At 31.1% G+C, this 21,742-nt stretch overlaps 1 protein-coding gene across 1 annotated transcript; it reads right to left on the bottom strand.

Annotated features, from left to right (window-relative positions):
- Nucleotides 1–5,278: 5,278 nt before the first annotated feature.
- On the bottom strand, nt 5,279–6,915 carry LOC112037337 (auxin-induced protein 22D). The gene is made up of 4 exons (XM_024070148.2): nt 6,421–6,915; nt 6,029–6,231; nt 5,776–5,875; nt 5,279–5,673 (listed from the first exon to the last, which is right to left on the bottom strand). Exons 1-4 carry the CDS (start codon nt 6,636–6,638, stop codon nt 5,598–5,600), a joined length of 597 nt encoding a protein of 198 aa, XP_023925916.2. The 5' UTR covers nt 6,639–6,915; the 3' UTR covers nt 5,279–5,597.
- Between the last annotated feature and the right edge of the window lie 14,827 nt (nt 6,916–21,742).

Raw genomic sequence — 21,742 nt, 5'->3', positions numbered from 1 at the left:
ATTAAAGTCATACCAAATTGAGCCCTAACTCACCCCACACCTCTAGCACGGCTCCTCCCCCATGTGGACCGAACAAATCCCTAATATCTCCATCATTCACTGGAGGTTATAGTTTTGTTTGGTTGCTGAGAAAATTTTTGAAAAGACAAACATTTTAGACTCTTTAAATTTTTTTGTTTATGTTAATCGAGAACAAGAGGAAGTAGATACCTCCAATTGCATCAAGTTGAAAGCTAATCGGCTTGAGGTGTATTAAGTTTCTAGTTTATTCTCTTTTTCTTTGGTTTTCAATTGAAAGTTTGTATTCTTTTTTTTTTTTTTTCATGGTCAGTAATCTGATTATTTACATTGAGTTAGAGGTAATTTTGCATTTAGTTTCTCATAAGTGGTTGGAAATAAAAATAAAACCTAAAACTTTTACAATACTTGCCAAGTTTTCTTATATAACTGGCAATGCTATACAGTCATGTTGAAACTTTATTTCACCTTCGATTTATGCAATGATGTGTAGCTTTGGGTGTGGGGACTACTGATGTTACTATTGGATCTTATCAGACTTGTCATGTGTTTTTTATTGTTGTCAATAATTATATGTAATTTTTTTAATATTAAAAATATTGTTGCATCATTTGAAAATGTTACATTATTGCTTTGTTAGCCACATAAGCAAAGATGCTAATGATTGTAGATACTTCATTTGGCTCCCACTTATACTTGTGATCCTAGCCCTAATGTGGAAGAACCAAGCTGTTACCAAAAGGATCAGCACCATGTGTGAGGTCTAATCTCAAAATCCTAGTTTATGGCCAATGAAGAATCAAAGTTTTTCCCAAAGTCCCACTTCTAGCCCAACCAACCAAAATTGTCTTGGTTGGCGAACGCTAGATATAGGTGGCATACACACTAGATTCCTTGCAAACTCCAGCTTTGATAGAAAGCCACATTTTATACCATTTTCATTTTGGTGAGATGATTCGTTAACCAACTTGATCAACTGGCTGGCCAAATGTCCCATTCAAGTCCTAGTACCTATAAATTAAACCTCTATATATAGCCTCCCATCTCCACCATCCAAAAGGTCAGAATTTTTTCATAGCGAAGCTCTGTCAAATTCACATAAAAAATACTTTCTTTTAGTTTTAATAGTGTAAGGACAATTTGTTGAGGATCAAGTTAGTTCTTTTTTTTTTTTTTTTTTACTCTAGTTGTTGGAAAACTAATTTTCTTCTCAACATTTCTCAATTGCACTCTCCATTTGGTGATCCTAATTATTCCTTCAAAATTGTTGTCCCATTTTTCCTCCCAAAACAATTCCAATCAATTCTCTTCCAAGTCATTTCTCACATGCAAAGTTGTGGTTGTTGGTGTCAACTGAGGGGTCGGTAATCTAAATCTCTTTCAGGTGACAAGGGAGTGAGGTATAAATTTTTATCGTAATCCATACTCTCCTCCTTGATTTATAGTCTCTTTTAATGTTGTTTTATGTTTAATGCTTTCAAACATGATGCACGATTTGTGGCATGTTGTTTGATTGTTTTGTTTTGTTTTGTTTTTTGTTTTTTGTTTTTTATTTTTTTTTATTTTTTATTGTTTTTATATTTATTTTCTGCAAAATAAAATGGAACTAAAAATCTGTGCAAAGGTGTGTACGCATAGAATGATCAGTGTATGCATCTTCATTCTAGCATACGCCACTTTTGGACAAATTAGGGTTCTTGTTTTAGTCATTTTCCTAGAAAACCAGTTGAAGCTATTGTCCATACGTAGATAGAATGATGCGAACGCGTCCATTTTGTTTCATATAAATTTTTGGCCAAGACCCATCTTTTGATTAATTAATTAATTTCTTTCATTTGATTTTGTACAATCTTTTCTTTCCTTAATCATTTCATTTTTGTATAGTTATTTTATTTACCTTGCTTGTTTGTTTATTTGCTTTGTTGTGATTTACTTAATAAAATCTAGGGTTAATTACAGTTTTAGCATACGCCACTTTTGGACAAATTAGGGTTCTTGTTTTAGTCATTTTCCTAGAAAACCAGTTGAAGCTATTGTCCATACGTAGATAGAATGATGCGAACGCGTCCATTTTGTTTCATATAAATTTTTGGCCAAGACCCATCTTTTGATTAATTAATTAATTTCTTTCATTTGATTTTGTACAATCTTTTCTTTCCTTAATCATTTCATTTTTGTATAGTTATTTTATTTACCTTGCTTGTTTGTTTATTTGCTTTGTTGTGATTTACTTAATAAAATCTAGGGTTAATTACAGTTTACTTACTTGTAGATAGACTCGATTTAGTTAAGCCTGATTTAATAGTGCCTACTTGTGGTTTGAATGTTGTTATTTTACTCACCTGAGGTAGCCTCTGTTAGACTTCCATAACCCATCTCATCACTATTACCTTAAAAAAAAAAAAGTCAAGATCTAAAAGTGTTACTTTAAAAAAATTTATACTTGGCTCAAGGACACAATTTTTATTTTTTTTTTTATTTTTTTATTTTTATAAGAACAGTCAAATATTCCAATCAAATTATGAAAATAAAACCCACCCTATCCTAATACCCTTCCATTTCTTTAGCTTGTCTTGAGCCTCTGATTGCTAGTTCTACAAATGGTACAGGGCTTGTTGTGAAAGAGTTGAAGGTGGGGAAATTATAAGAACCAAATTTTAGCCTTAGTTGTGGCAGCCCCAATAAAGCTAAGCAAGGCCAGCGGCAATAATTAACATCTGTATAAGTTTAGCAAGTGGGTCTAGAAGTACAGGTTCACAGGGAATTTTGGCTTCTGTAGGCAAGGATCAAATATTGTTGATAGTTAGAGAAGAGTTGGTAATTATGAATTCTGACCCAAGGAGCCTAAGGCCCTGTTTGGGTTTTTTTTTTTATTTATTTTTTATTTATTTTTTTTTTATTACTCATTACTCAATTCTCATCACTCATTACTAATCACTTAAAATACCCCAATTTCCTACACCCACCCATTTCGCACATATAACTCAGTTATGGTTTCAACCAAAAAATCTAAAAAAAGGGGACCAACACACTGACCCATGTCATAAGACTTTCCTCTTTCTTTTTCTTTTTTTTTCCCCCTTACTCTCATCTTTCTTTTCCTCTCCCATTTGTTTTCTTGTGATTTTCTCTTCGTTTTTCCCTTGTTTTACTCCCTTCATTTTTCTATGATTTTCTCTTCATTTTCCCCCTGTTATTCTCCCAAGCCCCTCCACGAACCCAGCGATAGAAATCACAGTCTAAACCTGTGGCGCCGATGGTTGTGCTCTGTTTTTTTCTCTGCCTCTCTCCCCTTCACTTTTTTTTTTCTTTTTTCTTTTTTCTGTTGGTTGTGCTCCCTTTTTTCTGTTGTTGTTCATGCCCCTTTCTTTGTCTTTGTTGCTTGCGCATTATTGCTTCTTCTTTTTTGTTGATTTTCTGGGGTTTTCGGTGAACGACGACACTAGAGCTTTGATAATGAGATTGAAAGCTTGTAATAAAGAGAAACAGAGAGTATTCGAAGATCGAAAAACCAAAGGAATGTCACAAAGAGAGGATTTTCCAGTTCTTTTTTTTTTTAACTTGAATCTTAATTTGGGTCTCACTGGAAACAAAAATTGATGAATGGAGCTGTGAATGCTTGTCTCGGGCTGAAGGTGCTAATCGGCGGGATTGGAGCTCTGCTTCAGTTGTTGTGGGTTTGGGAGAAGGAAAAGGGAAAGTGAGATGAAGAAAGTGAGCTTGGGAAGTTGGGAAAGTTAAGCCAAAATGTCCGTTGGAGTTGCTATGGGTCTGCAATGATGTAACTACACACTGCTGTGGGACCCATTTGGAAAGAAAAATTAAGAAAATTTCCACTGAGTTTATAAACTCATAACTTGAAAACAAGCTTTTCTTGTTTCCAGATTTGGTAATTCAAATCTCCAAAAACTCAGTTTTGTTAACTGAGTGAACTGGCCTAATTTTCAACCAAACAATGTTTTTATGTGTGGGGCCCACGATTTTTGGGCTATGAGTTAACAAAACTCAGTTTTGTTAACTGAGTTTTGCAAAATCCAAACAAGGCCTAAAGCTTTTGTTGAGTAAGTTACTTGATCCTGCACCAAAGCGAATTATTTCTGCCAAGATGAGGGTGAAGACAAGAATATCTGAAGCAATTCACTATCTGCCACTAGTGTCCCATTGAAAACCTTATCTACATCTAGCTTTCTCAGCTATTTGTGTAGAAATCTTTGACAAGAAAGGGATTTATTTGTGGAACCCCAGAGGCTTGCAGTGGGTTTGGTGGTGCAATTAAGGACCAGAATTATGAAAAACTAGGCTACGTAACTAAGGTAGCTTCTATGTGTACATCACTTACCCTACATTTGTGGTTGCTTGGATTTTGTGTGCAAACTCAATTTTCTAATCAACAAGTAAATCATATGTATTTTTAACATCATAATAATCTACCACTTACTTGTCAGAAAAAGTGAATTTAATCACTTAATCATTATTTGAATGATCTCAAATGAGAATTTCAAATTTTAAGATTAAAAAAAAAAAAAAAAAAAAAAACTGAAAACCACAAGTTATAGTTATTAACTTATTATTTGTAATAAAGCAAAAAGTATGACCACAGATTTTATTTTTTGGGTTTAATTTCAATTCAACTGACATAAGCTCATGCTACCTCATAATTCTTGGAAACAAAAATTAAATCAAAATTTCACAGAATTATTTTTAATTTTTAGGAGAGAACTTTCTCAAAAGTTGTGACCGGGCGAGCTCTATTTGTTTAAATCTGTCAAATGATGATTCTCCTACAACATCACAAGAAATTCCTATTTGGCACCACCAAACGAGTTTTTGAGCATTGTTTATATCCCTATAACATGAAATATTTCGTAGCATATAAAGTATTCAGGGATTTTGATAATTGATAGTCGTAATATATATGAGTCAGGGGTGGACACGAGCTATATACATCCTCCACGTACATGTTGTTAGATAAATAGTGTCTGGTTGAGTTTTTTTTTTTTTTTTTTTTTTTTTTTTTTTTTTTTTAAATAAGTATTTTATCTTAATTATTTTGTTTACAAAAATAAGTTGTATAAAAATCTAATTAAGCTAAAAAATTAAGGCTCTAAAAATATGTACATACATACATACATACTTTGATCATGAAGGATTTTGATCAAGGATAGCGATGCTTATATCATTTGTTCCCACGCAAAAACACAACCTTCTCTCATGTGGTCACTTGTGTGTCTCACAAAATTATATTAATCTGTTAATACAATGACAAAAATAGTATATATGATTTATTCATGATAAAAAATTGGGAAAGCTTAAGCTTTTTTTTTCCCCCTTAATACATGGAAATTGGAAAAAGGAAATTGTAGAACATATAGGTAATGTTCATAAACTTTGTACAATCCCTGTAAAAGCAAATATGCCGAACTATACATGCACTTTTTTTTTCCCCTTTTCAATTTTTCTTTTTGCAACTGAGGTGAGGGAGATCTACATCCAAGTTCTTCAGCACAATCTCTTGAACAAAATAGATTTCCTTCTCTTCTCCATCCTTTCTTAGTGGCTTTAAAGTGAGACTTTACAGTTTACACAGCACAACCCAAGCCTCTAGCTTCAGACCCTTTCATGATTCTCATCCTCTTGCATGAAGAGATGAACATACTGTATTGAAAGAAAAATAACTATTAGATTTTGTTTCTTTTTGGTTTTCTTGGAGAAAAAAAAAATTGTAAATTGCGAGAGAGATATATAGAGAGAACTTACTCCCATGGAACATCTCCAACCAACATCCAATCCCCATCTTTGTCTTCATAAGTTGGCACAAATTCTGATCCACTGTATCCTTCTCTCTCAGAATATTTACCTAAACAAAGTACAAACAAATTGAAGATTAAAATCTCAGTTTTATATATTTAAAATATAATATTTTCTACCACTACCACTATTATATATTAATTAAAGAATAAGACTTATCCCAAAAAAAAAAAAAAAAAAAATTAAAGAATAAGATGCTTACCAGCACTGAACTTGAACATGTCTTCCAAGGCTTTGAGCAGTTCTGGGTATCCTTTGTATACCTTCAAATCAATCTTTCTTAGATAAGGAGCTCCATCCATGCTAACTTTCACGTACATGCCAGTGGTTTCAGCCTCCATTTTCTTTGCTTGGAAACAGTTTTTCCTGTAAGATCTCACTGGTGGCCACCCCACTACTTGTGCCCTACAGTAACACATAGCCATCGACCATGTTAGCCCATAAATCACAACAAAGCATACCCAGAAATACAACAACTATATACAATCATTAAAACCAAGCTAACTAATATTAAATCTATGAACTTATACCACATGTAATTAATTTGATACCCAACATAGGGTTTTAACATAAAAATTGAAGAAAATTGCTTACTTGGCAGGTGGAGCAACTTCTTGGTCACATTTTTTGATATGTGAGACATCAGAATTGTCCTTAGATCCACACTCCTCACTCATGTCGGGCAAAACTCTCTTGTTGCTCTTGATGGCACTCAGTGTTTGCTTTTCTGACTCCTTGGTGCCTGGTAGGCCTAATCTAAGCTCTGTGGCCTCAAGGTTAAGGTCTTTCTCAAACGCTATACTTTTCTCCATTTCTGAACGATCTTGGATGAACTCAAACCCTGTTGTCTCCCACTTCTTAAGCCAACCACGTAGGTTTTGCCTAGAAACCAAATATTTCAACCAAATTTTGAACCCAAGAATTGATTGATACTTCTTCAAAAGTTGTCTATCAAACTTAAGAGAGAGCACAGCCGGAAATGTCTATGGCAACTAGACAATGAATTTCTCTATATTCCGATGAGTTTGCACAATTGCTAGCTAGGAAAGGTAGAGAAATGTGTATTTTAGGTGTAATGGTACTCAAAGGTATTATATAGAATTGTAGACGGAAAGAAAGTAATAAAGGCAATAGATACTGTCTAGTGGAAGAAAAATAAGACTACCATCTCCAACATAAGCGCGTGCATGACACATTATGCACTTTTAAATAAAGTAGATTATAAGAAATACTTATATTATGACTTTGATTGAATTTTTCCATTTATATTAAAAAATTCGGATATTAATATTTTAATATATAATCAAATGAAGGTTAATTTTGTTTACATTTAGAATAATTTTTTTAAAAAAAATTCTACTTTGACATTTTAGTGCAATAAATCATATTGTTTATCTTTTGATGTGTTTGTCAAACAATTGATAAAATTCTCGACAAGAAATAATGATAATATAGAATTATTTTAAACAACCGTAAACCACCTTCCCAAAATAACTTGATAAGAGACAATTTGAATTTTTTTTTTTTTTTTGTCTTTTCTGAAATTTTATTCCTCACCAAAACTTTTTATTTGGGAGTGTAAATTAATTCCCTTTTGGCTAGAAAGTAGATACACGCACCACAAAAGAGAGTGGAAAGGACAACATAGGGCATAGTATCGGAATGCATGAACTTAGACATGGCAGCTATGGTGTTTGTCACATGAACAACACAATTGAGGCATTTGTCCTTACATTTTGGGGACAAGGTTGGGACAAAGGCTTAGCCGCCCAAATTGAATACTGCGAATCCCAATAGATCAAGCGGTCCAGATGAAGGTATTGATTCCCTGAAAATAGATCAGGACCCTTGGATCAAGAGTGGGTAGGGTACATCCCATGTGACTAAGACCCACATGGGGTGTCGTTGATGGGCAAGGCATGGTGTTGGTTAGGGCTTTAATTTGATCAAAGATTGGGGAAGCTATGTCATATGGGCAAGGTCAAGTCCCATGAGCCATTGCCTTATATCATGGGAAGGTTTCCTCTCGAGCAATTGACTTGTTCTCATTATTCAGCAAAAAAAGATAAAGAAAAAAAAAAATAGATGAATTACATTTTTTTGTATAAGCAAAAATGGGAGTTCGTCTGTGTCGTTGTTACCCCACCCATGTAAACATTATCACGCAGGGTGTGGGATTGTCTAAGTATTAGGGAATTGCTAATACTACTCGTTTTTACCATTCTTAGACTCGTAAGTATAATGGATTACAAAAACTTCCTATAACTAAATCATGCCTTCAAATGGTTTTAAATAGATTATTACATTATATACTCACGTGGTAAAGTTATATATAATTTTTTTTTTCATTTTTGTTAGTGAACAAGGGATAGATGAGTATATAAGGCATCGTCAAAAACCCACTGTCAAACTATATTAGCCCAAACCAAATATACCATTTCATTTCATACCCATTGGAGCAATGTTACTACTGTAGAAAATAAATCAAACCATAGCTGTACAAGAACAGGGAAACAAAGCTTCTAAATTCCAATAGCAATGAAAAAGTCTACTGCTTCTTAGGGCTTATTAATAGCACAACATGCAGTATAGTCTGTAGCACCAACTTATTGTGCCCTTCTTGAAACAATTATATCCAGCTTATTTGAACTTCTATCTCCATTGCTGTGTTGCGAAAACACAAGTCTCATTACAAGCGCCTTATCAGTTAAGCACATTAAATGGTTGTAAATGCTAGTATATATACTCTCATAGCAATATTATAACCACCTTTCTTAGTTTATGTACCAATTTTTTACTGAACAATTGGCTAAGACGATGACTTAGGAATTGCCAAGTTCAGATTTGATTCCTTTAGATTGCTGCATTAATGCATATATATCAGCATATGGTTTGTGAATAGTCGTTATGTACATTTAAAAATTAAATTCCACTCAAAATGGTTGAAAATATCCTAACATGATTAAAAAGAAATGGAGAAAATTGAAAAAACCTAAAAAACAGAAAATCAGTACAAGGCAAAAAGCTTGTTGTTTTTGAGTTGTATAGTTTTCAGTGAGAATCAAATCTCTTATTCATATAAAAATGAAAATAAAAATTTGTTGTTAAACCCTCAAGTAGATTATAAACTTACTTCCTCAAATATAGCCTTCTAGGGAACTAATTCTTAGATGATACGAAATCTTACAGGTTATACGGTTGTAGACAGCATTTGAGAGGAAGAAAAAACCAATATTTTTTCATTGTTCATAACTCAATTATAAATTTAAAGTAACAGACATTGAGTATAATCAAAACATTTGACAATGACAATCGAGTTGACTAATATAGGGCTATTTCACAATATTAAAGTTAACATATATATAATAAGAAAAGAAACATTTGTTTGAACTTTGAAGGACTAGCATCACCTCTTAAAAGTAAATGTGGGTCTGTCTAGCATAAAATTTAAATTTTTCTATAGAGACACTTCATAGGCTGAAAGATAAATTTAATTCACTTTTAAGTTCCAATAGGGTTTGTTTATTAATATGATTTTATGTGCTCATTCTCTCTTTCCTAACTCTTTATTGTTTACAAAACCAAAATCATTATAGGCCTATTAGATAGTTTGTTTGTGTTTTTAAGTAAAACGTAAGTACTTAACTAAGGAATGAGGTTAACCTTTGCATACGCCTCATTTTTAGGGTTAGGATTCTTAGAGCATTCACATTAATGTGGCAATTTTTAATAGTAGTCATCGTGGTGACAAGTCCATCTTCTTCGCCTTCTTCTCTATCAATTTGCTTCTCCCACCCTCTCCATTTATTTTTAAAATTAACTTTTGCATTTTTTAGATTTGGAATTGATGCTATAAAATTTTCAAATTGGCTGCGAATTTTTGGCATGATAATTTTGTTAGAACATTTTTTTTTCTTTTTGTGCTTAATTTAATCCAACGTTGGTTGGATTATTGTGAGATTATATTTTGATATCATGGATTTTTTGTTCATTACGTTAGGTTTTGCGAAATTGAACAATGATAAATGCATGTATGGCAAATTTTGTGTTCTTTATGAACAAATATTTATATTTAGTTCAATATTTCAATAGGATTAGTTTATTTTATTTTTCATATGGACCAAATGTCTGAATTTTTTTTCCAGAATATTTTCATAAACACAACAAAATACTAAAATTATTTTTCATAAAGTCAAAAAACATTTTACGTCAAAACAAATACAACCTTAGCTATATAAATTTATTCATACTTTCCATTTGAGTTAACTAACTAAGCAAAGCTTGAGAAATATATATATATATATATCTTTCTATTTTCATAACTTGTTAAGGTAATAAGTTTTAATGTAACATCATATCAAGTTTTAGGCCACGTCTAAAAATGCGACTATAGAAAACGTGGCTATAGACCAAACTGACCTATAATTTCGTTTTTAGGAGCTATAGCCATGTTTTTTAAAAGCGGCTATAGCCCGAGTTTTTGTAGTGTTACTAATCTCGCTTTAGTAATGTAAACCAATTACAACATGTTACATTAAGTGTTGTGATTTTTTTTTTTTTGGGGGGCATATTAATTATCTTCCTTTTCTTTTCAAGATCCAAACAGAAGTTAAGACTACCAAATAAATGAGAAGAAGTCAATTTTTTTTTCTTTATCTTTTTTTGCTGAATAATGAGAACAAGTCAATTGCTCGAGAGGAAACCTTCCCATGATATAAGGCAATGGCTCATGGGACTTGACCTTGCCCATATGACATAGCTTCCCCAATCTTTGATCAAATTAAAGCCCTAACCAACACCATGCCTTGCCCATCAACGACACCCCATGTGGGTCTTAGTCACATGGGATGTACCCTACCCACTCTTGATCCAAGGGTCCTGATCTATTTTCAGGGAATCAATACCTTCATCTGGACCGCTTGATCTATTGGGATTCGCAGTATTCAATTTGGGCGGCTAAGCCTTTGTCCCAACCTTNAATGGTATTAGTAATGGATTTTTTTTAAAGCGATATTACTCTAATCATAATGTGACTTACCAATGATTATGTTACAATCACAAAAATAATTATGCCCTTAAATTTTCTTTATATGAATTATATGATATGAGAGTGTCAGGCCTAGACAATGGCACAATATCCTATAGGGAACCAAAAACTAATATATTAATTCTTTCTATTCAAAAACTGATATGAGAGCTATTTAGTTAATTTGTGAAACTAGTTTCCATCAATTCTCTTTTGAAGGAGACTCGGAGATTTTTATGAATTCTCTTAGGCATAGAGATATGTTTCATTCTTCCATTGGTCACCTCATTAAAGATACACTATCTTTTGCTAGTTCTCTATAGAACTTTTCCTTCTTTGATATTGTTAGGCAAGATAATGTGGTTGCAAATAATTTAGCCCAGAGAACAAGGCATTTTTCTCACCTATGGTTTGAATGGAGTTTGTGACTCTGTTCTCCAGATATGAATAATGTTGTTATGACTGATTTACTATCCTTGATAATATACATGATGATGCTTTTCTTTTTCTTTATAAATCCTTTTCTTTTAAGTGAGTTCACCAGAGAAAGAAATTGCAGACAAGGACAAGTTTTAATTCCATTATGATCTCAGACAGTTACAAACTAATTTAATGAGGTGACCAATGGAAGAATGAAACATATCTCTATGCCTAAGAGAATTCATAACAATCTCCGAGTCTCCTTCAAAAGAGAATTGATGGAAACTAGTTTCACAAATTAACTAAATAGCTCTCATATCAGTTTTTGAATAGAAAGAATTAATATATTAGTTTTTGGTTCCCTATAGGATATTGTGCCATTGTCTAGGCCTGACACTCTCATATCATATAATTCATATAAAGAAAATTTAAGGGCATAATTATTTTTGTGATTGTAACATAATCATTGGTAAGTCACATTATGATTAGAGTAATATCGCTTTAAAAAAAATCCATTACTAATACCACTTATATATATATATAAATAATTTTGGTTAAAATTACATTTGATATAACTTTAAAAAATATTATATTATTCAATATTTTTTAATTGGACGTGAATTTTAAAAAATCCACTACTAGATTACATTATTTTCATATATTCTAATTACTTGCAAAATTTCAAGATGATAAAAAATTAATAGCCTATATTATCGATTAATTATTTAAATTCAACTTTTTTGTAGTTTAAAATAATGTATAAAAAATAAGTTTATGTATTGAATGATAAAATAACATTTGATTAGCATGAAAATTAGCATGTATGTTAAGAATATATAGAACATATAATCCAGCGATGAGATTTTCAAAATATAAATTCAATAACAAGTTATTGGGTGATGTAACTTGGAACAACTCTCTCTCTCTCTCTCTCTCTCTATATATATATATATATATATGTAAACTTATAGTTATTGATTCATCTAATTCTTATCACACTGACTTTGAAAGAATCTTATATACACTTTTGAAATTCGGCCCGAGCAAAAATGAGTAGTAGACTCACAGAGAAATGGGAGCCCTAAGATGCAAACCTTCGCTGAGATAGAATTCATCCTAGTACTGAGTTGTTACCCCATCCAATGAAGGGAATGAACAATGAATATGCAACTTGCTTGTTTAATCTCATTGTAGTCATGGTTGATAGTTATCTCATCAACATAATTTTTATTTGAAAAAAAAAAGGATAATCGCTTTCTCATTAATTGTTTGACAAGGTCGGAGGGAGACAACAGACAGCACACTCGTGACCTCAATACAATCGCTTTTTAGCCTTTGATAGGTTAGACGTGTGAGTTTGATAATAGACTCATATAATAAGTGGTCAAGGAGGGTGATATAGATGGTTTTCCAATTTCCACGAGTTATGTATCACTAGAAAGAGTGAAAATCATGTAATCAATGCTTACTAATTTAGTAAATTATATCAATCTCTTTTGAGATTTTAGAAAACAACTGTCCCAAAATTTTTTTGGAAAGAGATTATTCCTAAAAATTACCTTAAATCTAATAGATTATAATCTTGATCCCCTTGCACTTGTAATAATTCTAACAGAATGCTCTGTTTTTCTTTTGAAAAACTCATACATTTATTAACTTCTGTCAATCATAGTTTTTATTTTCTTGTTGTTGTAATAATTTGATAATTATAATGGAGAGGAGAGGAATTGAATATTGAATGTCAAGGGCATACTAGAAAATGCTAACCAACTGAGCTATATAACTCTTGGCAACCATAATTAAATGTAACCAACTAAACCAACCAATTCTTATCTTTAAAGTCTTCTTCACCCCTAACCAACCAAAACCAATTGCTTTCTTCTTCTCCTTCATTATAATTTATTATTAATCATATTTAGTTTTGGTAATTTGTTCAAATTCGAAACCCATAAGAGACAATCTCAAGTAAACCCCAAGGGTAACATTGGAAACTTCGTTGTCTTTTAAGGGCAAATGGTATTTTTGTAGTTGGTGCAAAAAAAGCTAGGTCAAAACAATAGTTTAAAGTATTAAGCCAAAGATAAAATAAGAAGGTTCTATTTAACAAAAGGCAATTTAGTTCATAAAAATTCAAGTTTGGCTTCAAACAAGTTTGAAACAATTTTTTTTCCAACCCATTATGTGGTGATTAAAGAAACTATTTATATGTAATTTTAGTTACATGACTTTGTTAATGAGTAATGTGTTTTGTTTAAATAAAACACATGAATAAATTTAGAACTCACCACGTAATTGGTTGAGCAAGATAGCTTCAAGAATAAATTTATAACTCGTCACGTAATGGGTTGAGTAAGATAGCGTCAAAAATATTTGGATCTAAATTTTGTTCAAAATTCAAACTATAAATTGTGTAAAAGTCAAAGTTGAATTTAGGAATTGATTGTTATTTTGTGAAACCTTAAGGGAGGATAGTGTAATTTAACCTAAATAATTTCAATTTTTGCTAGCTTGAAAAAGAATTAAAATTTGTTTCTTTGATATTTTAGAATTTAATCTAACTTTTTTTTTTTTTTTGATATTTGATAGTTAAAACTGGGAGGAGGGGGGGGGGGTTAAACCCTGGATTTTTTTGTTGGATCTTCCCAAGGCCAAGGGGTGCCTACCTATTAGATCAAATTCTAAAAGAGTAAGAGTCTGTTTGGGATTCCTTATTTTGCTGAAACTAAAATTTTTTTGCTAAAAATTGATTGTTATTTTGTGAAACCTTAAGGGAGGATAGTGTAATTTAACCTAAATAATTTTAATTTTTCTAGCTTGGAAAAGAATTAAAATTCGTTTCTTTGATATTTTAGAATTTAATCTAACTATTTTTTTTTTTTTGTTGATAATTTGATAGTTAAAATGTGGGGGAGGGGGGGGGTTTAAACCCTGGATTTTTTTGTTGGATCTTTCCAAGGGGTGCCAACCTATTAGATCAAATTCTAACAAGAGTAAAAGTTTGTTTGAGATCTGCTTATTTTGTTGAAATTGAAATTTTTTTGCTAAAAGTACTTTAAATAAAGATAAAAGTTAAATGAAATAGTATAATAGGACTCGTGAATAGTACCAAAAAATGCAATGAGACTCATAAATAATAGCAAAAATAAGTTGAATAATAAAATAAACTAAGAAATTTTATCCATGCCAAACGAACACTTAGAATGTAATTTAACTCTACTTAATTTTATTTTAAAAATAATGTAATTGTAACAAAACTAGTCATTAATTGCAATTGTGGTAATAAGTGTGAATTACATTGTGGAATTGATTGATGTAATATTGGAAATATCATGGTGATTGGATAGAAGAAAATCCGTGTGCAACAATGGTGGTGGCTATTTCGAGTTTAGTTCTCACTTGCTAACGAGGTACTAACCCCCGGGTGGCCTTTGGCAAACACGTGGAAAAGTTATTGTTGATGAAAATTTCAGCACAGCAGTTGAAGCTGGAACATCAGTGATAGCTACTTCGAAACCGATATTCTATGTCTTTTACTCGACTTTCAATGGTATCTCTTTCATCACGTTTGCCATTGCCTGCCTCTTATTTATGATTCTCACTACAAGGAAAAAAAAAAAACTATTCTTGCAATCAAATTTTTTGTTGGGATAAAGTCAAAGTCATTGCAGTAAAATCTTATTACTCCATGGCACTAAATTATTGCAACAAAAAGTATCAATGTAGTAAAATCAATTCAACGAATGATTTTTTATATTTTTTTTAAAATGTTGTTGTAACGAAACTAGTTATTGCAATATGGCAATAAGTATGGATTACAATTAATTGAATGGTTTGGCAACTACAAATTTCTAGCAATAAAATATCGCAATAGCAGTTTTTGTTGCAGTATCAGCCATAGCAGTTTTTGTTGCAATAGCAGTCTTTTAAGGGTAGACTATTTGTTTGATAGAAAAACAACTGTGGATATTATGTCAAAATTTTTGGTTTGGTGTTGCATAATGAAAAAAAAAATAGCATTACAATGAAAATATTAAAGGCCCCCTCCCCATTTAAAATGTATAAAAAATTACATGAATTTAAGGAATTTTAATTCATATATCTTGTATAATTAAGTACCATACAAAAATTTATAAAACGTATGAACAAACAAGAATAAGAAAGATCATATTTTGATTTAAATTGAGAAAATAATATAAAACATATTTTTTTTGTTCCCTGTGGTAATTAGATTAAAAGAATTCAAAGCACTTACAATCTAAAAAACTTTTCTCTTCTTTAGATAAATAGAAAAGATGAATGGATGAAATTTCAATGCACTTACATTTACATTCTTATGAATCTCATCTCCATTTAACAACATGCACGAGACTGTCTGACCCATAGATTTCGAAGATTTGTAAAGAAAGGACGAGTTGATAAGCATTGCAGAACAACTATTCTTGTTGGTATATGGACTATGGAGCAGTTGCAAACAAAAATATGCTGGGACAACTATGAACTTTGACAGGAAACAGTACGGAGAAAAATAATACTTGTTTGAAAAGTTGAGGATTTGCTAGACCGTAGTCTGACCAGTGAGAGAAATTTTAGAGGTACTATCAGCATCAGCTTATTAATGACACACACGTGTGGTGTCTGTGTCTCAGATTTCCATAGATAAGGAAGGGTGTGACAGTGAAAGTGAGAGTGAGAGAAAGAGAGAGAGAGAGAGAGAGAGAGAGGTGGTAGCATCCAAAGAACTACACACGTTTGGGGGTCTTGAAAGTGGGCCTTAGGGGGCCCAACCCACACGAGGGATCTGAATGTGGATTGGTTGGCATGGGTCTCTCTCTTGTTTGTCGTGGAGGGCGATGTCCTTGTCATTCTTGCTTTCTGTGTTTTGTCAGTTTTTAAGGAGAGACTGAATTCAAACAAATTAAGTACGAACAGCTTTGAAAATTTTGGAGTGCTTGTTGGCGATGCCATGATCATAGCATTGTCATCCAAATTCAATGGATCAAATACAAATTTTAATTTCATCTTTATATAGGTGTCTAGGGATCATAGCTTCCATTTTTGAGTGGTCTAAAAGAAGTTATGTTAAGCAATCTTAGCTTCAGTTTATCCTAGAAATTGATTCTCTCATACTCAAACTTGCAATTTATCTTTTTTCTTTTGTTGGTGAAAAACACTTATAATCGCATTAAGACTCGACTTTCATTTGTATTAATTCCGTTTGTATTAATCCTGTTCTTATCGACAAAAAAAATATTAGTATAGTCATTAGTATATGATTGATATGTACTATTATTATCACCCAATTTAAGTTAGGTGGTGTCTTAGGCTATATAACTTTGCACAATATGGCAATTAGAATGGATTGGGATTCAAAGCACATAACATAATGTGGCACCATATCACCGAAGTTAAGTCAAATCAATCTAATGAAAAAAAAAAATCACCAAACTCAAAATGTGAAAGACCTATAGCCCTTCCTATCCACCTTGCACAATGGCATTAAGAATGGATTGAGATCCAATGCATACTGTTCCCCAACTTTGCCAAATTCCAGATTTTTCCCTCCAAACCTCTTCACCATCTTTAAGTACATCTCATACTTTTTAAAATTAATAGCCTATATTATCGATTAATTATTTAAATTCAACTTTTTTGTAGTTTAAAATAATGTATAAAAAATAAGTTTATGCATTGAATGATAAAATAACATCTGATCAGCATGAAAATTAGCATGTATGTTAAGAATATATAGAACATATAATGCAGCGATGGGATTTTCAAAATATAAATTCAATAACAAGTTATTGGGTGATGTAGCTTGGAACACCCTCTCTCTCTCTCTCTCTCTCTCTCTCTCTCTCTCTCTATATATATATATATATATATATATAAACTTGTAGTTATTGATTCATCTAATTCTTATCACACTGACTTTGAAAGAATCTTATATACACTTTTGAAATTCGGCCGAGCAAAAATGAGTAGTAGACTCACAGAGAAATGGGAGCCCTAAGATGCAAACCTTCGCTGAGATAGAATTCATCCTAGTACTGAGTTGTTACCCATCCAATGAAGGGAATGAACAATGAATATGCAACTTGCTTGTTTAATCTCATTGTAGTCATGGTTGATAGTTATCTCATCAACATAATTTTTATTTGAAAAAAAAAAGGATAATCGCTTTCTCATTAATTGTTTGACAAGGTCGGAGGGAGACAACAGACAGCACACTCGTGACCTCAATACAATCGCTTTTTAGCCTTTGATAGGTTAGACGTGTGAGTTTGATAATAGACTCATATAATAAGTGGTCAAGGAGGGTGATATAGATGGTTTTCCAATTTCCACGAGTTATGTATCACTAGAAAGAGTGAAAATCATGTAATCAATGCTTACTAATTTAGTAAATTATATCAATCTCTTTTGAGATTTTAGAAAACAACTGTCCCAAATTTTTTTGGAAAGAGATTATTCCTAAAAATTACCTTAAATATAATAGATTATAATCTTGATCCCCTTGCACTTGTAATAATTCTAACAGAATGCTCTGTTTTTCTTTTGAAAAACTCATACATTTATTAACTTCTGTCAATCATAGTTTTTATTTTCTTGTTGTTGTAATAATTTGATAATTATAATGGAGAGGAGAGGAATTGAATATTGAATGTCAAGGGCATACTAGAAAATGCTAACCAACTGAGCTATATAACTCTTGGCAACCATAATTAAATGTAACCAACTAAACCAACCAATTCTTATCTTTAAAGTCTTCTTCACCCCTAACCAACCAAAACCAATTGCTTTCTTCTTCTCCTTCATTATAATTTATTATTAATCATATTTAGTTTTGGTAATTTGTTCAAATTCGAAACCCATAAGAGACAATCTCAAGTAAACCCCAAGGGTAACATTGAAACTTCGTTGTCTTTTAAGGGCAAATGGTATTTTTGTAGTTGGTGCAAAAAAAGCTAGGTCAAAACAATAGTTTAAAGTATTAAGCCAAAGATAAAATAAGAAGGTTCTATTTAACAAAAGGCAATTTAGTTCATAAAAATTCAAGTTTGGCTTCAAACAAGTTTGAAACAATTTTTTTCCAACCCATTATGTGGTGATTAAAGAAACTATTTATATGTAATTTTAGTTACATGACTTTGTTAATGAGTAATGTGTTTTGTTTAAATAAAACACATGAATAAATTTAGAACTCACCACATAATTGGTTGAGCAAGATAGCTTCAAGAATAAATTTATAACTCGTCACATAATGGGTTGAGTAAGATAGCGTCAAAAATATTTGGATCTAAATTTTGTTCAAAATTCAAACTATAAATGGTGTAAAAGTCAAAGTTGAATTTAGGAATTGATTGTTATTTTGTGAAACCTTAAGGGAGGATAGTGTAATTTAACCTAAATAAATTTCAATTTCTGCTAGCTTGAAAAAGAATTAAAATTTGTTTCTTTGATATTTTAGAATTTAATCTAACTTTTTTTTTTTTTTTGATAATTTGATAGTTAAAACATGGGAGGAGGGGGGGGGGGTTAAACCCTGGATTTTTTTTGTTGGATCTTCCCAAGGCCAAGGGGTGCCTACCTATTAGATCAAATTCTAACAAGAGTAAGAGTCTGTTTGGGATTCGCTTATTTTGCTGAAACTAAAATTTTTTTGCTAAAAATTGATTGTTATTTTGTGAAACCTTAAGAGAGGATAGTGTAATTTAACCTAAATAATTTTAATTTTTGCTAGCTTGGAAAAGAATTAAAATTCGTTTCTTTGATATTTTAGAATTTAATCTAACTATTTTTTTTTTTTTTTTTGTTGATAATTTGATAGTTAAAATGTGGGTGGGTGGGGGGGGGGAGAGGGGGGGTTTAAACCCTGGATTTTTTTGTTGGATCTTTCCAAGGGGTGCCAACCTATTAGATCAAATTCTAACAAGAGTAAAAGTTTGTTTGAGATCTGCTTATTTTGTTGAAATTGAAATTTTTTTGCTAAAAGTACTTTAAATAAAGATAAAAGTTAAATGAAATAGTATAATAGACTCGTGAATAGTATTATATATATTCAATATTTTATTTTATTACATGTAAATTTTCACAAAGTCATATTTGAATTATATTTTTTTTAATAATCTCCATACTTGTAAATTTTCAATATGATCAAGGATATATAACTACATCATCTATCAAATTTTTAAATTTATATATACATATATATTTTTTGCAATTTAGAATTATGTATAAAAGACAAGTTTTTGTAATCGAATAAAATAGCATCCGATTGATACGAAATTTGTGATGCATGTTAAGAATATAATGAAAATGGTAAAATGCAAAATTGACCTTCTAAGTTTTTTTAGATTTCATTTTAGTCCTTTAACTTTACTTTTGTTCACTTCAGTTCTCTAACTTTCAAGTTTATTCAATTAAGGCTTTTCCATTAACTTTTGTTATATGTTGTGGTTAATTTTTCAATTTTAAAAATTTTCTTCAAATTTTTTAAATTAAAAAAAATCAATTAATGATTGAAAAATATTTTCCAGATTTTTTATTTTTAAAATATTTTAACAAAAGTTAATGGAAATGCCTTAATTGAATAAATTTAAAATTTAGAGGACTAAAATGAACGAAAGCAAAGTTAAAGGACTGAAATGAAATCTGAAAAAAGTTATAGGATCAGTTTTGCATTTTAGCCTAAAGAAAATGTAATTCAATAACGAAATTTTCTAAACTTTATTTCAATAAAAATGTATGGTCGAGAACAATAGACATTGTTTCTATCTTTGCAAATACCTATGCACTTATAGTTCAAAGATGCTCTTCATTCTAGAACATTGTATCCTGAGGGCATAAGTTAAGATTGTGATAATTCTTTAGGTTTTCAATACCATCATTGAGTAGACCTTGTAAGATTTTCGGGCCGCATTTGGATGTTCCAATTTCTAAAACATGGTACACTTTTTCATTAAAATTTATATTTGAACTAATAATAAGTTTTTGGCTAAATTGCTAATTGCATCCTCTAAGTTTGATTGAATTCATTTCAGTCCTTTAAATTTATTTTCATTCAATTGAGTCCTCCATGTTTCAAATTTATTTAATTTAGGCATTTTATCCAATTCCATTAAAATATTGCTGTTAAGTATGCAATTAACTAATGAAAAAATATTTTGAAAAAAAAATTCAAACATAAAAAAATCTATAAAATATTTTTTTATTAAATTTATAGATTTTTTTCATTTGAGAAAAATATTTTTTTAATGAAAACATTTTAATGGAATTGGAAGGAATGCCTGAATTGATTAAATTTGTAGCTTAGAAGACTCGATTAAACAGAAGTAAAATTAGAAGACTGAAATGAATTTTAGTCAAACTTAGGGAGTGTAATTTTTATTTTAGCATAAGTTTTTCTAAGAAAATATAATTAATTTAAACATATTAGAAGCAATTTCAAATGAGATCTAAATAGAATGGGTAGAAGTAATTTTAGATAGATTTAATAAAGTTTTAAGTAGCTTGGAAGTATTACACATTCAAAGTTTTACATAGTAGTATAATAAATTTGTAATTGAGTTGTCTTATATTTTTTAAGTTTAGGTTCAAGAATCTATATGTCGCACTTAACAAAAATGTTAGGTTTTGAAGATTTAGGAATAAATATTTAGAATCATATTTTATTTGTGTTGGTAAATTGAGAACAAAACATGTCTAGTCTATGTATTAGGCAATGCTTAAAAGTATAGGTTTCAAGCTTCAAGTTCAGCTGACTGCAAAAAAAGGGAGTCAATTTCAATCAAGCTCGACCGATTAAGAAATTATAACCGATTTGTTTAACTTAATTAATTAACCAAGTTAATTATTAGGTTTATTATTCAGATCTAGGTTAAACAAGCATATATAATATCATACATAAAAGTGAAAAAGTAAATAATACCATGATATGATAACCCAAGAAAACCATAAAATAAAGTTTCAAGGTAAAAACCTGGGAAAAATTTGACCTGACTATCCTCAAGATAAAGTAAATCCACAATAAGAGAATTAGTTTTTACAAAAGATTTAACCTAAATCTATTGCTACCTCATGTAGTAACTTACTGACACGACCACGTGAAGCTCTGAATTCACGAACTCCTTCTCTTCTTGGATTTTACAATACAAGCTCCCTTATTTGTGACTTTGAGATCCCATTCAAAGGTTTCAAATCACCAACAGTAATGATTTTGTTGCAGCAACTAGGTTCTACTGCCACTTGATTATAGATCTTGCTCCAGTAGATTTTGTGTAGTTAGAAGGTACAAAACCCTTCAGACCTCACAAAGAGTAACACACAAGTCTTTCAAAAGTCCCAAAAACTTAACTAGGATTTCCCTTTTATATGTGGACAAATTAGAATGAAACCCTAAACGTTTCCACGGGTTGGGCTTGTTTAAAACTTCTAAGAATCTGATTTCTATGATTCTTGATCGGTCGAGTC

The sequence above is a fragment of the Quercus suber genome, unplaced genomic scaffold, assembly GCF_002906115.3.
Source record: "Quercus suber isolate HL8 unplaced genomic scaffold, Cork oak 2.0 scaffold_73, whole genome shotgun sequence".
NCBI lineage: Eukaryota > Viridiplantae > Streptophyta > Magnoliopsida > Fagales > Fagaceae > Quercus > Quercus suber.
Note: the sequence above shows the minus strand (reverse complement) of the source record. Positions and strands in the feature narration are given on the sequence as shown.